The sequence below is a fragment of the Bos grunniens genome, chromosome 11 (assembly GCF_055505025.1).
Source record: "Bos grunniens cultivar Pamir isolate PY7600 chromosome 11, Bosgru_T2T1.0, whole genome shotgun sequence".
NCBI classification, from domain to species: Eukaryota; Metazoa; Chordata; class Mammalia; order Artiodactyla; family Bovidae; genus Bos; species Bos grunniens.
In genome coordinates, this window is record NC_141175.1 from 29,597,547 (window position 1) to 29,612,454 (window position 14,908).

The 14,908-nt window shown below is 38.4% G+C and overlaps 1 protein-coding gene across 7 annotated transcripts in view; it reads right to left on the reverse strand.

The window, feature by feature from the left end:
* The window catches only part of LDAH (lipid droplet associated hydrolase), an 88,504-nt gene that overhangs the window by 12,473 nt on the left and 61,123 nt on the right, over positions 1-14,908 (reverse strand). For 4 of the 7 annotated variants that reach the window (XM_086325690.1, XM_086325691.1, XM_086325692.1 and 1 more), the window contains 2 exons: positions 13,076-13,310; positions 4,397-4,479 (listed from right to left, as the gene is read on the reverse strand). In XM_086325690.1, the coding sequence (XP_086181816.1) occupies positions 4,397-4,479; positions 13,076-13,310 (318 nt within the window). The remainder of the gene's footprint in view (positions 1-4,396; positions 4,480-13,075; positions 13,311-14,908) is intronic. The other 3 variants (XR_015136444.1, XM_086325693.1, XM_086325694.1) reach the window with 1 other exon arrangement.

Below are 14,908 nucleotides of genomic sequence, written 5' to 3' on the forward strand. Positions count from 1 at the left end.
TATGAGTGCTAAGTGTCTTTGATTCTACTTCCTGGATCTTTCCAAATTCTAACCCCCTCTTTACCCCCAACTCCCTTGCCTTAGTTCTTATAAAAGTCTTCTAAACAATTTTCCCACCTCAAATTTCATTCTTTTCCAACATTCTGATATGCATTTTCCCAAATAATTCCCCTCACTGGTTAATGTAGCCACATTCCTTGGGCTAACTGATATGAACCGGTACCTCTGAACTAACTGTTTGTTCACAGATGGTGTATGTTCTGATGGGTCAGTGGTTAAGGGATATGGTTGTCAAACCTCTTGAACATCACCTTGATTATTACCCTCCTTCTTAAACCCTTCAACTCCCCAACAACTCAAAATAGTCTCTTTAGTGTAGCACATCATGGCTTCCTATTTTCAGGCCAGTGCCCAAGCCAGAGTTAACACCACGTTGCCTAACCTTCTCCAAGGCCTCAAAGCAAAGCTTCTTCACCTGAGGTCCACAGGTCCACACACATTCATGGTTAGATGCAGTGGCAGTTGTAGGGAGAGGGTAATGTGAACTTGGATAGGAAAAAGAATGCATCCTTTTTTGCTAACCTCTAACCATGATTTCAGAAGGATTAGAAATATCTATTGTTTGTCATCTATAAAATTACTTAAATCTTCAAATTACAGTACCCTGGTTGTAGCTAAACTAAATGTTTTTATGCACATCAGTACAAATTTACAACAGTAATTCTGACTGATGGCATATCTCATTTATTTTGTTAGAAAAGATGCATATAATATACATCACAAATATGCTTTTAATGTATTTGGATAGTGATACTTCAATATAACTTTTTGTGGTAAAAAATATACTTCATGTACTTAAAAAAATATTATTCTGAGGAGTCTATCCATGACACAGTCAGAGAGATCCGTGGCACAAACAAGGCTTAGAATCTATACTCTCACAGCTTTACTGTCCATCCATCTAGTCTACATTAACTGATTGTCCACCAAACATGATGCACTGTGCTAGGCCACATGGAACCGAGATGAGAAAAACCTCCAAGGAGTGTGGGGGTGGGAACATAAAAATCCCATGTAAGAAATTTGATGTTATAACTCTACATATGGAGCCAGGGGCACTGAGGGGAGGGACTTCTAAGCAAAACTTGGGGCTGGGGAAGGCCTCTTAAAGATGACAGTGGAGCCAAGTCCTAAAGGGCAGGTAGAGTTTAGTCAGGTGAGGAAAGAACACAACCTATGATGCCACAGGCCCTGCTCCACTCTTTTGGAGACAACTGAGTCTGATATCTTTGCTTCAGGAAAAGGAAACAATCGTATGTAGTGCTGAAGGCTGCTGACTCTGGGTGGAAAGTGTCCAGACCTTGTAAAGTAGGAAGACAGTCAGCTCTGGAGACTTTCAGAGTTAAAAAGGCCCATTAGCTTCAAGAAGATTAAAAAGTTCTCTTCACATGGAAATGCAGTGGTAAAAAGTTTGAATTTAGATCCAAAGCCTGCTGATTATGGCAGTGTTCTAGAGGAGAAAGAATCCAAAGGCCATCCACATGAGGCAGTAGAGTGACTGTTTTTAGAGGACTGTGGCTTCCTGCCTGGATGGCACAAAGATACATTTTCCAGAACCGTTTTAAAATTGAATAACAGATACATTGAATGATTTTTGCAACAAAATGTGTGGCTCAAAACATCCTCACAATGTGCAGTCCTGAACAGGAAAGACGTTTCTGAATGCTTATGTTTGGGCTGAGATGGGACAGAGTATCTGTACAATTACCTAAAACAGGGATATGGGGACTTCCCTGGTGGTTCAGCACTTAGGAATCCACCTTGCAATGCAGGGGATGCAGGTTTGACGCTTGGTCAGGTAACTAAGATCCCACATGCCATGGAGCAACTAAAGCCCATATGCCATAACTAACAGAGTCTACATGTTGCAATGAAGGATCCTGCCAAGTGTTGCAACTAAGATCTGATGCAGCCAAATAAATAAATAAACATTAAAAAAAATAAAATAGGGATATGTCTAGTCTTGGGAACTGATTTGGAAGGCATGGGGAAACGCCCACTATTTTGCTAGAACCGTGTGCCCTTTTGTTTCTTTACTTTCTCAAGTAGACTGGGACATATGTTGATTCAACTTTTTACCAATATTAAATTACAGCATGTTTCCTTTTTTTTTTCATTACAGAAACAAAAAATTGCAATAAACTTCCTGTCTTTTTATACCTTGTTTCACTTAGCAATTGGAACTGTATTATTCTGGGGGAGAATTCAAATGTGGCTAGGAGCGAGGGTAGTCAATTAACTGCGGGTAGTTTTGCATCATTAAACTAAACGTGCCTTGCTTTCCCAAGTTTCATGAATACATTCAATGCTATCTTAAAAACAAAATAAAACCATTCCCTCTAGCTGGAAAGGTTTAGCCCTGTGACTGTGTGTTAACATTAACCTTGAAATGCCTGCCATCTACCATATACCTCCATATTTCTCCCACAAAAGTTTCTGCAAAGTACAGTCCCGACACCGTTACCATGAGCTGCCCTCTATCTGGGAATGATTACACTTGCATATGGATTTAACTTGGGACAGGAATAAGTTAGCACCTTCCTTTGACCTCTCTCTGAGCACAACATACAAACAGAATCCAGGCATGATGAATACTTCGCAGCAGCTGGCTTCCACAGGTGGTAAGACAGAATATGACACATGATGGGTCTAGTCACTCGGCAAGTGTCAAATGAGCATCTGCCAATCTTCTTAACTGGGAATTGAGCTGTTTTTATCAACTTCCAGCCTTGCGAACTTAAATGAGGCTTTGAAACACATTTACTTGTAATTTAACTAAAAAATAAAATACTGTTTTTCTTGCATTTTCACAGACATCAGGGACTGAAACAGTTGCAAGCCCTGGAAAGTGGGTCCCTATGAGGCCCCAACCTCCCCACTCAGCTAGTGAGGGTATTCTCTGTGTTCAAAATTTCAATCTCCAGCCAACTGCTATTTTAGAAATATGATGACCACTGTGGTCATAAGACAAACAGACTGGCACTTTCAAAAGTCCTTTCTGGGTGAAGCTATGATAGATCAATATTCTAAAAATATTTTTTAAGAACATACACATTTCTTGCTTTGAGATAACTTTATTGTGAGGTTATAGAAATATGAATTAACTGTAGGCAAGTTTAAGTCAAATGTCTCAAAGATTCTAAACACAGCAGGGTATCTAAGATTTTACTTGCAGACTGTAGGTTCCTGGGCCCTGTAAGAGTTGGTCACTCAGTGGGGCTCATTTCATTGCATCCAGCAGATGTCACAGTTCAGCACTGACTACAAAGTTCTATATTAGCACAGTCCAACAGAAATACAAAGGCACGCAGGTAATTACCAAAAAAACTCGTTAACTATATTAAAAAAAAAATGTTTAGTGTATTTTCTAATAACTACATTTTTAAAAGTATCATATAAAGGAATGGATGAAATTACTTTTAATAATATATTGGATTAGCCAAAATGTTCATTTGGCTTTTTCTGTGACATCACATGGAAAAATCTGAACAAAATTTTTGGCCAATCCAATATATTATTTAACCCAATGTATCTAAAATATTACCATTTTCAACATGTACTTAATACATAAATGTTAATGAAATATTTTACTTTTTTTTTTGGTACTAAGTTTCTAAAATCCAATGTGTATTTTATACTTATGGCACAGGTCAATTCAGAGGAGCCACGAATAAACCCCATGTGGCTAGTGGCTACCATGTTAGATGGCACAACTCTATCCTATTCAGAATGGACAGACAGGTAAACGCTGCCATGGGAGTACCAGGGCCACCTAAATTCTAGGGTGCTTGACACATCCTAAACCATGGCCCCTCACAGTTTCAGAAACTGGTACTTCCAAATACGCTTGTATTAAGGTTTTATCACTTACAGCAGCAACTTAAAAGTGCTAACTATTTCAATCGTTCCCTTTCTGCACCTGCTTATATAGAAAACTGGTCTTGATGTCAGAACTGGGCATTCCTACACTAGTGCATTGGAGAATAAGAAAGACGGGCTCACCGAGTCATCAGATCACAGGAATGTCAGTTCTTTTCCAATGTTTCACTTATATTTTAAAATAACTTTTTTTTCCCATAAATATTATTGTGAGTCTTTTCAGTACAGAGCTCTAGAGAAAAGTATTAATTCTAAAAATAAACCCAACAAAAACAGGTGGTAAAACATATTTAAGTAACTATGCAGTCAGCTTTACTTACTTTCTATGCAACTTTCAAGGACTACATTAACGTTAACTAGAACATGATCTGAAATTTACAAACTCTTGAGGTCTTATAAATTCTAACCAACTCTAGCCTTTCATCCACAGTAAGTACTGCCGCACTAAAGTGATTACCTTAGGTAAATGTTCTTTGATGGTTTCGTCATCTCTCTTCACTACCTCCCTCATTTCTTGGCTCCCAAGGTAGGCAGCGTTAACTACATTAAAAAAAAAAAAAAAGACAAACATTTAGAATATATAGAACAAACACAAATGTCAAATTAATTGTAGTCAATTCCTGTTTCACCCTTTTCTTTTGGCAAGTGCTATGTGATGGAAGATATCAGTGAGGCCAAGAGAGGCGTGAGTCAGTGACATGCACTGACTCTGGAAACAAGGGCATGCCCTATGTAAGGCTCTCTCTTACCTTCACTTGGCTTTCTCAGCAGCAACATTTAGCTGTATGATGGCCTAATGTCAGATATCACAGCAGATGTGTATCACTGTACCTGATCAAGGTATTTTTATGACTTAAGGATTAGAACCACATATTTTAACAGCTAAATCATGCATACCAGGGAAACCACACACAGTTGCAAACACTAAAACATCTTGGTAACCTTTTTTTAGAAAGGATACAACTATAAAGAATGTCTGTTTTAAAATAGGTTTAAATGATCTTGAAGAGTTAGTTGTTAATGAAGGTCAGTCCTATTATACCTATTATATGCAAAATAGGTAGAGTGACTCCCATTTTCAAGATGACAAATATCTGGAAAAGAGGAAGAAAGCCAACGGTAATCCAAATTTGTGGGCTTCCCTGGTAGCTCAGTGGTAAAGACTTTCTGGTACTGCTACACAATTTTTCATTTGATTCTCTGTGCCTTGAATTCCACTTTGGTTGGTGTTATTACTGTTAGTTTGCTTTCTTTTTGGCATCATCCTCCTATTTGTCTTTTATTTTTACTCTTTTGTCATTTTAAGTATGTCTCTTGAAATCATAAATGGATCTTTTTAAAAACACAGTTTAAAGTCTCTCTCTCTTAAATATAGGACTTAACATACTTGTGTATATTGATATAAAAGATAGTTGGTCTGACTCCAGTCAGTAGGCAGAATAAAGTAATAATAAAGTTCACAGCAGAAATTAATCAAATTGAGACCAGAAAAACAAATGAGAAACTAAATGAAACTAAAAACAAGTTCAATAAAACTGATAAATCTCTATAGCCAGACTGTTCAGAAAAAAAATGTGAGAATACATAAAACATTACCTATATCAGGAATGAGAAATGATAACCCTTCAGATACTACAGACATCAAAAGGATCAGTTCAGTTCAGTCGCTCAGTTATGTCCAACTCTTTGCAACCCCATGGACCACAGCACGCCAGGCCTCCCTGTCCATCACTAACTCCCAGAGTTGGTGATGCCATCCAACCATTTCATCCTCTGTCATCCCGTTCTCCTCCTGCCCTCAATCTTTCCCAGCATCAGGGTCTTTTCAATGAGTCAGCTCTTCGCAGCAGATGGCTGAAGTTTTGGAGTTTCAGCTTCAACATTAGTCCTTTCAATGAACACTGAGGACTATTCTCCTTTAGGATTGACTGGTTGGATCTCCTTGCAGTCCAAGGGACTCTCAAGAGTCTTCACCAATACCACAGTTCAAAAGCATCAATTCTGCACTCAGCTATCTTTATAGTCCAACTCTCACATCCAAATATGACTACTGGAAAAACCATAGCCTTGACTAGATGGACCTTTGCTGGCAAAGTAATGATAATTAGGGTAATTTTGTAGACTTTGCCATGAAATTTAAAAACTCAGATGAAACAGTCTGTACACAGACACAAATTTGAAGTTCACTTGACAACAGACAGGGGCTTCCCTGATGGCTCAGCAGTTAAGAATCTACCTGCAATGCGGGAGATATGGGTTCGATCCCTGGGTTGGCAAGATCCCTTGGAGGAGAAAATGGCAACCCACTCCAGTATTCTTGCCTGGAAAAAAAATCCCATGGACAGAGGAGCCTGGCTGGCTACAGTCCATGGGGTTGCAAAGAGTCAGACACGACTGAGCGACTAAGCATTCATGACAATAGGTAACCTCAATAGTTCTCCTATCTATTAAAGAAATTAAATTTGTAACTTAAAAGCCTCTCCACAAAGAAAACTCCAGGGCAAGATGAGTTCGTTGGTCCATTCTACAAGACATTCAAAGAAGAAATAATATTGATTCTAAATAAATTCTTCCAGAAATGACTACACATATATGGTTATTTAATTCTTGACAAAGGTGCCATTTCAGAACAGCAGAAAACAGGTGGTCTCTGGTAGGCAGAATTCTCAGATGACATAAACAATCCTTGCCCTTTTATAATCTATCCCCTCTGAGTGTGGGTGAAACCTGTGAGTAAGATGACATATTGCTCCCATGACTAGGTTATGTTATAAAGTGGAGATGACTTTAAGGGAGATTATCCCAGTGGGCCTGACCTAATCACACGAGTCCTTCAAAATCTGAGTTCCCTCTGGCTAGCAGCAGAAGAGAAAGTCGCAGATTCAAAGTCCTAAGAGGACAAAACTCACTGCTGTTGGTTTGAAGATGGAGCCCATGTGAGAAGGATATGAAACTAACCTCAAGGAGCTGAGAGGGACCCCTTGCTGACAACCAGCAAGAAGACAGGGACTACAATCAAAATGCCAAGTGAACTAGATTCTGCTGACAACCTGAATGAGCTCAGGAGTGGACTTGGGATATGCAGGGGGCATAAAAGAGGCTTGTGATATCCAGGCAATGGTGATTCTTCAGATGGGTGGAAGTTACATGCGAGTTTACTTTCTGATCATTCATGGAGGTAAACATTTTTATGTTTCAGGCACTTTTCTGCAGTGTTATCCTTGAATTAGTGAAATGTATAAAAATTCAAAAAACGTGTAAGGAATCTTATATTTCTAAAAAGCAAAATTTTCATTGGGGGATGTACTTCACCTTTATTCTCATTTTTGTTTTTCCAGGTAATTTCCCATCTATGTACACTTTTTCATTGTTTGCTTTTAGAAAGTAGAATACAAGTTTCCTTTCCAGTAACTGCTCCAAGGAAGCCATCCTTTTCTTCCCTCAGAAATGCTCGTAACACAACACAGTGGTCAGAAACAATAATACCAGATAGAAGTGTAATTTCCTAAGGGGAAAACACATTTCTCCTGGCAATGACTGTCGACAGCATTCCTGGAAACCCAGCAGAAATCAGAGTTTCAAGCACCACAGTGAAGGAAATATCTAGTAGTAGCAGTAATGGAAACAAAACATGAAGGGAAGAGAATGATTTAGAGGAATGGTACTTACTTACTTTCATTTCATAACAAATCTAAATACAGGTGTAAAAAACCCTCACTGAGTCTAATGTTCTATTTTATTTGCTACCATCATCTTCTGAAACCTTCTTAGTGTTTAAATATTACTACAGGACTTCAACTCACAGTGGAGTGGCGAAGGAATGAAATGAAGGCGGGCTAAAACCGGAAGACCAATAGGACATTCGTGTCACAGGCTAAACGCTATCACTAAATTCTCCAAGTAAACACGATCTACAACAGAAGGCTGCCTTCTGTTTAATTAACCTAATCACCTACCTTAATGCCATTTTGTCCATCTGGAAAATTCCCAAGTCATCTTCAAGTCCGAATTCATTTGTCTTCTCCCTTATTTACCTAGGTAGAACTAGTTTCTCCCTTTCTCGGTACTATTTCTGCCCTGCATCTGTGTTCATATCAGTCTTAACTGTGATATATTAAAATTCCTCACACTGATTTACTCTACCATGCTATGTAAATATAAATGTAAATATAGGGTGTAAATGTAAAAATAGGGTGATTTTATATATATATATATCTCAACAGCTATATTTCATTTATTCTCTCCAGTGATTATCCAGGTCCTTGGTTCATGGCAAGTGTCAGTAAGGGCTGTTAAATAAAATAAATGAGTAGGGACTGAGCTGGTGTTTTTCTTTTTAGGGGAAGGTTTGGGGGGAGGGTCAGGAGGAAAAACCTACTGCCATCCTTGAGGGAGAGCAAGAGCTGATGTCACAAGAGAGTCTAGACACTGACATGGGGAAGCCAAGTTGGCAGGTATTTGTTGATCTGATTTGTAAACAGATACTCTTATCAATGTAACAGAGTTCATCAAAGTAAAACACACAATTCAAGGCATATGATTTTTAAAAAATAATACAACTTTTTAGAGGGGTAGATAATTTAAATACACACACACACACACACACATAAACTTCTATAGAAAAAAAATAATAAAACCTTCACTGAGTCATTTAATTCTAAAGCAGAGGTGATATTCTAATACCATATCTAATTACCTTTTGCCTAAATCCTAATACTGACCACACACACACAAAATTTTTTTCCTTCTCTGCTGAATTTAAGGCTAAACTTCCATGAATAATTAAAGCTGAAGTTGGCTTTTAATGGATTTTCCTAAGTTACACACAAAAATGAGAGACTAGGTAACATGTGAGTCTGGTTTTGTCTTATTCAAAATATTATTCTGGGATTAAGTCAAAAATATTCTGAGAAGAAATTTGTGATTCTTTAGTGAAGCTTATGTGTCAGCAGTTCATTGAATAGTTTTCAGTTCATATAACTGTACATGCTTTTAAAAGTTACTTCCATATTGATTAAGGAAAGGAAAGATTACAAAAGTCTCTTACAAGAACGCATGCAACAAAGGTAATGAAATCCACCAGGAATGCCCTTTGTCTGCACTATGTTTTTCTAATTAGGTAAATGAAAGGAATTAAGACATCAATTTGGTCTAACTAACAAAAAGACTCTAGAATATTTTTAAATGTTAATTATCTTGACCTGTGATACTGCTAAGCTAAAATATATTTGCTTTTAGCTTTGATCAGAAAATCCAATTTAGCTGTCTCAGTGAGAAGTCTATTTCTCATGAAACAGAAGAACATCTATTATAAAGAAAATACATAGTAGCAACTATTACAGAATTAAAGGAAAAAAAAACCATGAATTTTCTTTAAAAGTAATATGCAAGACAATCTAGTTACATAAATTGAATTGATGAACACATGGTGAAGTTTATGAAGCACACTAACTGAATTAGGGCTACTCTATCTTGAATGCTGGATAGGAAAGGAGGTTTTACTCAGTCTGGTAAAGAGGGCTAATACAGACTCTCAGCCTATAAGAACTGCCATTTTTGCCAAAAGGACAACAGCATTTGAAATATCTGAATAGTTTTGTTCCTTGAACTTTTCAGACCTTACTACCACAAAAAAATATGTGTATAAACTAAAGGATACAGAAAATCTGTTTCTATCCAGATAGGTCAGGATTTATTATCCACCACTTGGACTGGCAAACTTCCTCCGTTTGTTTCCGTAAGATTTCTACTGAAGCACAGACATTACATAATGTGCAAACACTGCAAGCCCTCCTTTTAGGGGGTAAACTGGTCAGACTGGTATACTGGAGGTCATTGTCTGGATGATAGTCAAACCACAGAGAAGTAGGTCTGGAGGAGGGAGGTCTGCAGAGTATAGATTTCACCACTGTGAATGATCTCAGATCTGGTATTCCTTTCCCCCAATGAGCCCTCTCTTTGTGTAAAATGAAAATCATGCCATCAACTCAAGTGGCTGGTTGAAATATTGATTAGCCTTCACCATTCATGGGATAGAAGCTCAGGAGGAATACACTAATCATCTTCAAGGGTCAGGGACTTAAGAGTATCAGCCTCCCTCAGCTGGGCCCTTCTTCCATTTGTCCTAAGCAAGGTAACAGGAATCACTAGTGGGATGGCTAGGGCAAGTCTGGGTAAAGGTACATGTTATGGTAGCCATTGCGAGAAGAGGCAAGGGTGAATTGGTATCCAAAGTGGAGAGGTAAAAAGATGCTGGCTAAGATGATGGAGACGCTTGGTTAAGGATTAGCCTACTGTCATGAGTAGAAGATTAAACCTTCTTATAGAGAATAAACCAAGAACACAAAGCAGAAAGAACACAGGTAATTCTTGCCTTCTTTCTCTTTACCCAAAGTTATTATAGATGGGGTGAGTAATGAGGGAAAAAAAGAGACTACTAAAGTATTGGTTACTTGGATGTTAGAAAGCCAGATCTATCAATAGAAGGACGAGAACAGAAAATCAGAGAAGGAAAGGATGTCAGAAATACAAGGGCTGTGCTCCAAAAGTTTGTTTGCAAGTTGGTTGTTTGGAACAGAGATGAAGCAACGTGGCTGAGTGTTTAGTCTGGTTTACAGTCTATTTTGCACATCTTGTAACTGTACTATGGGAAAGAAATTCCACAGTTCCTCCAAGCAACAATGCAGATGGAAGGCTCTGGTTGCCTTGAGTCATGGAGGGGAACGTGTCCTATGCCCAAACTGTCTTGCTCCTTGATGCCTGCATTCAGGGCTCCCAAAGACTCAGGAGGAGTCAATCACTGCAGCTGAAAGGAAGATTCCTTTCTCTTGAGCACAACTTATGGAGCCTACATCTTCAAGAGGGTATTTATAATTCTGTGAAGTGTTCTATGTGTGTGCATGTCTAGCAGCTCAGTTGTGTCAGTCATGTCCAACTTGTTGCAACCTCATGGACTGTAGCCCACCAGACTCCCCTGCCCATGGGATTTCCCAGGCAAGAATACTGGAGTGAGTTGTCATTTTCTATAAATTAAATCCTGTTGGTTGATACTGTTGCTGAATTCACCTATATCCTTGCTAACTTTCTGTCCTATCATTCTACTGATTGTTGAGAGGGATATTTACGTATCCAGCTATAACTGTCCATTATCCTTTCAGTTGTATCAGTTTTTGCTTCACATATTTTGCAGTACACTTGGTTTGTACATACATATATTAGAATTACTATGACTCCTTAGTAGATTAACTCTTTTACTATTATCATTATGTAATATCCCTCTCTGTTCCTGGTAATTTTCTTTGCTCTGAAGTCTACTTTATCTGATAGTAATATAATCATTCCTGGTCCATTTTGATTAATATTTGCATGATATATTTTTTCCCATTCTGTTATTTTCAACCTACCTATATGATTATGCTTTAACTACATTTTCTGAAGATTGCATATACTCAGGTTATGTTTTTAAATTCATGTTGTCAATCTTTGTCTTTTAATTGGTGTATTTTGACCATTTGCTTTAATGTAACTATTGGTAATGTTAGAGCTTGTTTGCCATTTTATTATTTGTTTTCTGATAGCTATCTGTTTTCTATTTTTCTATGTTCTTTCTCTGGCCTGTCTATGTGTTACTGAATGTTTTAGAATTCTATTTTGATTTACTTATAGTGTTTTTGTTTTTTTTAAAATATGTCTCCTTATGTAGATTTTAAAGTGGTAATTCTAGGTATTTCACTGAGGGTGTATGACTTACACCCTCAATGCCATTTTCACTTACTAGGCTATTTCTTTCTCTTCTATGAGGGAAAAATAAGGGGCTGGACCAGCAGGTCCTCCTCAGTCTTTGGTGATTTTTATGACTGTTCCAAGCCTGGCTTCCCTTCTCCCTATCTTATCTTCTTCCTCTCCCTTGCTAAGCCTATAATAAACAATAGGTGTTTGTAGAACGTTGTGGGGGGAAGTCCATAAATACAGCAAATAGGCTGAACTTTGTATTTGTGATGACTGCTTCTTGCTATTTAGGAAAACACGTCCTGGATAATCTGTGGCTGTATAACTATAAAGGCAGGGGTGTGACTTGTTTCTGAACTCACTATGCACGTGAAATTGTGGGAATCAATGTAAGTGAGCACCATAAACTTTAGACAGTAGTCCTGCTTTTATGCTTGACTGGAGCAAAGAGACAGCAGCAGCAGCTACAGTAAAGGAAGCCTGACACAGTGGCATACTGCTGGGATTTGAACACTACCCACTAGTTGTGTGACTTCAGGCAAACTGTAACTTCTCTGAACCTCAGTATCTTCATCTGTAAAATGGGGACAGGAATACCCGAACTTCATTAGTTCTTCTGAGGACTACAGGTAAAAGCTTAGAACAGTGCTATTTGCTGCTGCAACTGCTGCTATACCATTTATTGGAGGCTTATTATAAATAAAATACTAGATAGGCACTTTGCATAAATTATCACATTTAATCCTGTAATAATCTTTTGAGGTACAGGATATTAATATCTCCATTTTATAGACTATGGAGGTAGCATAATTTTATTATTAAAATCATTTGTAAATATAGTATAAATTAGTACTAACTAAAAGATAAATTACATTTAAAAATATCATTTGAAGCCAAAAAGTAAAGTACCAAAAACATTCCCTGGCATATTCAGAAACTATAATTACTAAAGCCTCCAATGTTATACTACCATGACTACTATTTATTACTTTTTAAAATTTCTCCAAAAACTTCTAAAGAGCAAAGCAAAATCATAGTTTATTCACTCTATGAGGATATTAGGCCTGGTTTCCTTGTGCTGATTTTTGCAGTTTATACACTGAGCTTAACAGGGAACACCGTGGATTCCTATAAGGGACTCCATATATAGTAGATAAAGAAAAATTCTTTCTCATTGTCCTGCAGCTAGAGTAGAGAATCAGAAGGATAAGGTTTAAAATTAAAGCCTGATGAGGCTTCTCTGTCATTTAGAATATCCCTCACTATTTTCATTTTGTTTCAAGTTTTAAACTTTTGGGAGAAAAATATAACAAATAATTCCTTGTTTGAGACTCACCCACTGTCTGAGGTTATTCTCTTAACACTTTCTGATATAAGAATAAACATATACATTTTAAAATGTGCTTACCAAGGCAGAATGGTTCCAACATATTCATACACAAAAATTCCCTTGGTATGTCCATCATTTGAAGGACCATTCTGATCGCCAAGAACTTGATTTTCTCAGGCCATGGTTTAAGCAGTAAGTAGCAAGGAACATAGAGAGCATATCGAAGCCAGCACAAAAGAGGTGTGGCAAACCTGCCTTTGGGTGACTCAGACATTCGCTCAATTGTTGGAAACAGCAGAATGGAGCGAATTACCTATAATGAAAAAAAAAATTTTGATGAGAAGTTTTCCTAAGGGATAAGTTACTGCTTTCTCATTTCTTCTATATAGTATCTACAAATGACTAGGTTTTAGAATATGGCTAATGATCTATTCCAGAGAAGGCAATGGCAACCCACTCCAGTACTCTTGCCTGGAAAATCCCATGGACGGAGGAGTCTGGTGGGCTGCAGTCCATGGGGTCGTGAAGAGTCGGGCACAACTGAGCGACTTCACTTTCACTTTTCACTTTCATGCACTGGAGAAGGAAATGGCAACTCACTCCAGTGTTCTTGCCTGGAGAATCCCAGGGACAGAGGAGCCTGGTAGGAGGCCATCTGTGGGGTCACGCAGAGCCGGACACGACTGAAGCGACTTAGCAGCAGCAGCAATGATCTATTCAGACTGAGAAGTACCATCCACTGCCCTCTCAGGCCTCAACCAATCTGGGTAGGATATAAGGATGTCCCTCAAGTTGAAGGGGTTAATTTTCAGGATGAAGAGGAAATCAGATACATAAGTTTTTGATTATGACAGCAACTCCCACTCCTTTTGAAAGACTGCTGAAAGTAGAAATGAATTTACCATTTTAGTGGATTACCAATTTGACTAATGATGCCCAAAGAGATTAAAACTACAAAAAATACTCTATTTCTAGTCAGAATTTCTTTTATTCATATTTGGAGATAGTTCACTTTTGAAAAGCTCCTCTATTCTGTAACCTTACTAGCCAAAGATAATCTTTAACAGGACCATATGTATATATGCTGCTGCTGTTTCGTCGCTTCAGTTATGCCCGACTCTGCACAACCCCATGGACTGTGGTCTGTCAGGCTCATATATGTGTGTATATACATATATGTATATATATATATATATATATATGGGCTGTGCTGAGTCTTCTTATTGCATGGGTTTTTCTCTAGTTGTGGCAAGTGGGGGCTACTCTCTAGTTGTGATGCACAGGCTTCTCATTGTGGCAGCTTCTCTTGTTGCAGAGCACGGGCACTAGGGTTTCAGTAGCTGCGGTTCCCCAGGCTCTAGAGCACCGGCTTCTCAGATGCTCCACAGCATGTAGGATCTTCCCAGACCAGGAACTGAACCTGTGTCTCCTGCATCAGCAGGTTGATTCTTTACCACCGAGTCACCAGGGAAGCCCAGGATGAAATATATTGTTAACAACTGATTCAACTTCAATAAAGCATGCATGCTCAGTTGCTCAGTCATGTCTGACTCTTTGTGACCCCATGGACTGTAGCCTGCCACACTCCTCTGTCCACGGAATTTTCCAGGCAAGAATACTGGAGCAGGTTGCTATTTCCTTCTCAAGGTGATCTTCCTGATCCAGGGATCGAACCTGTTTGTCTCCTGCACTGGCAGGCAGATTCTTTACCAGTGAGCTCCTTGCGAAGCCATGGATAAGATTAGTGTCCTTAAAAGGACAGACACTTTCCAAGAGCACAAAGAAAAGAGGTCTGGAGAACACACAGAGAGAAGATGGCCATCTATAGGCCAGGAAGAAGTATCACCAGAAACTGACCATGTTGGTATGCTGATATTGGGCTTCCAAACTCCAGAACTAAGAAAATAAATT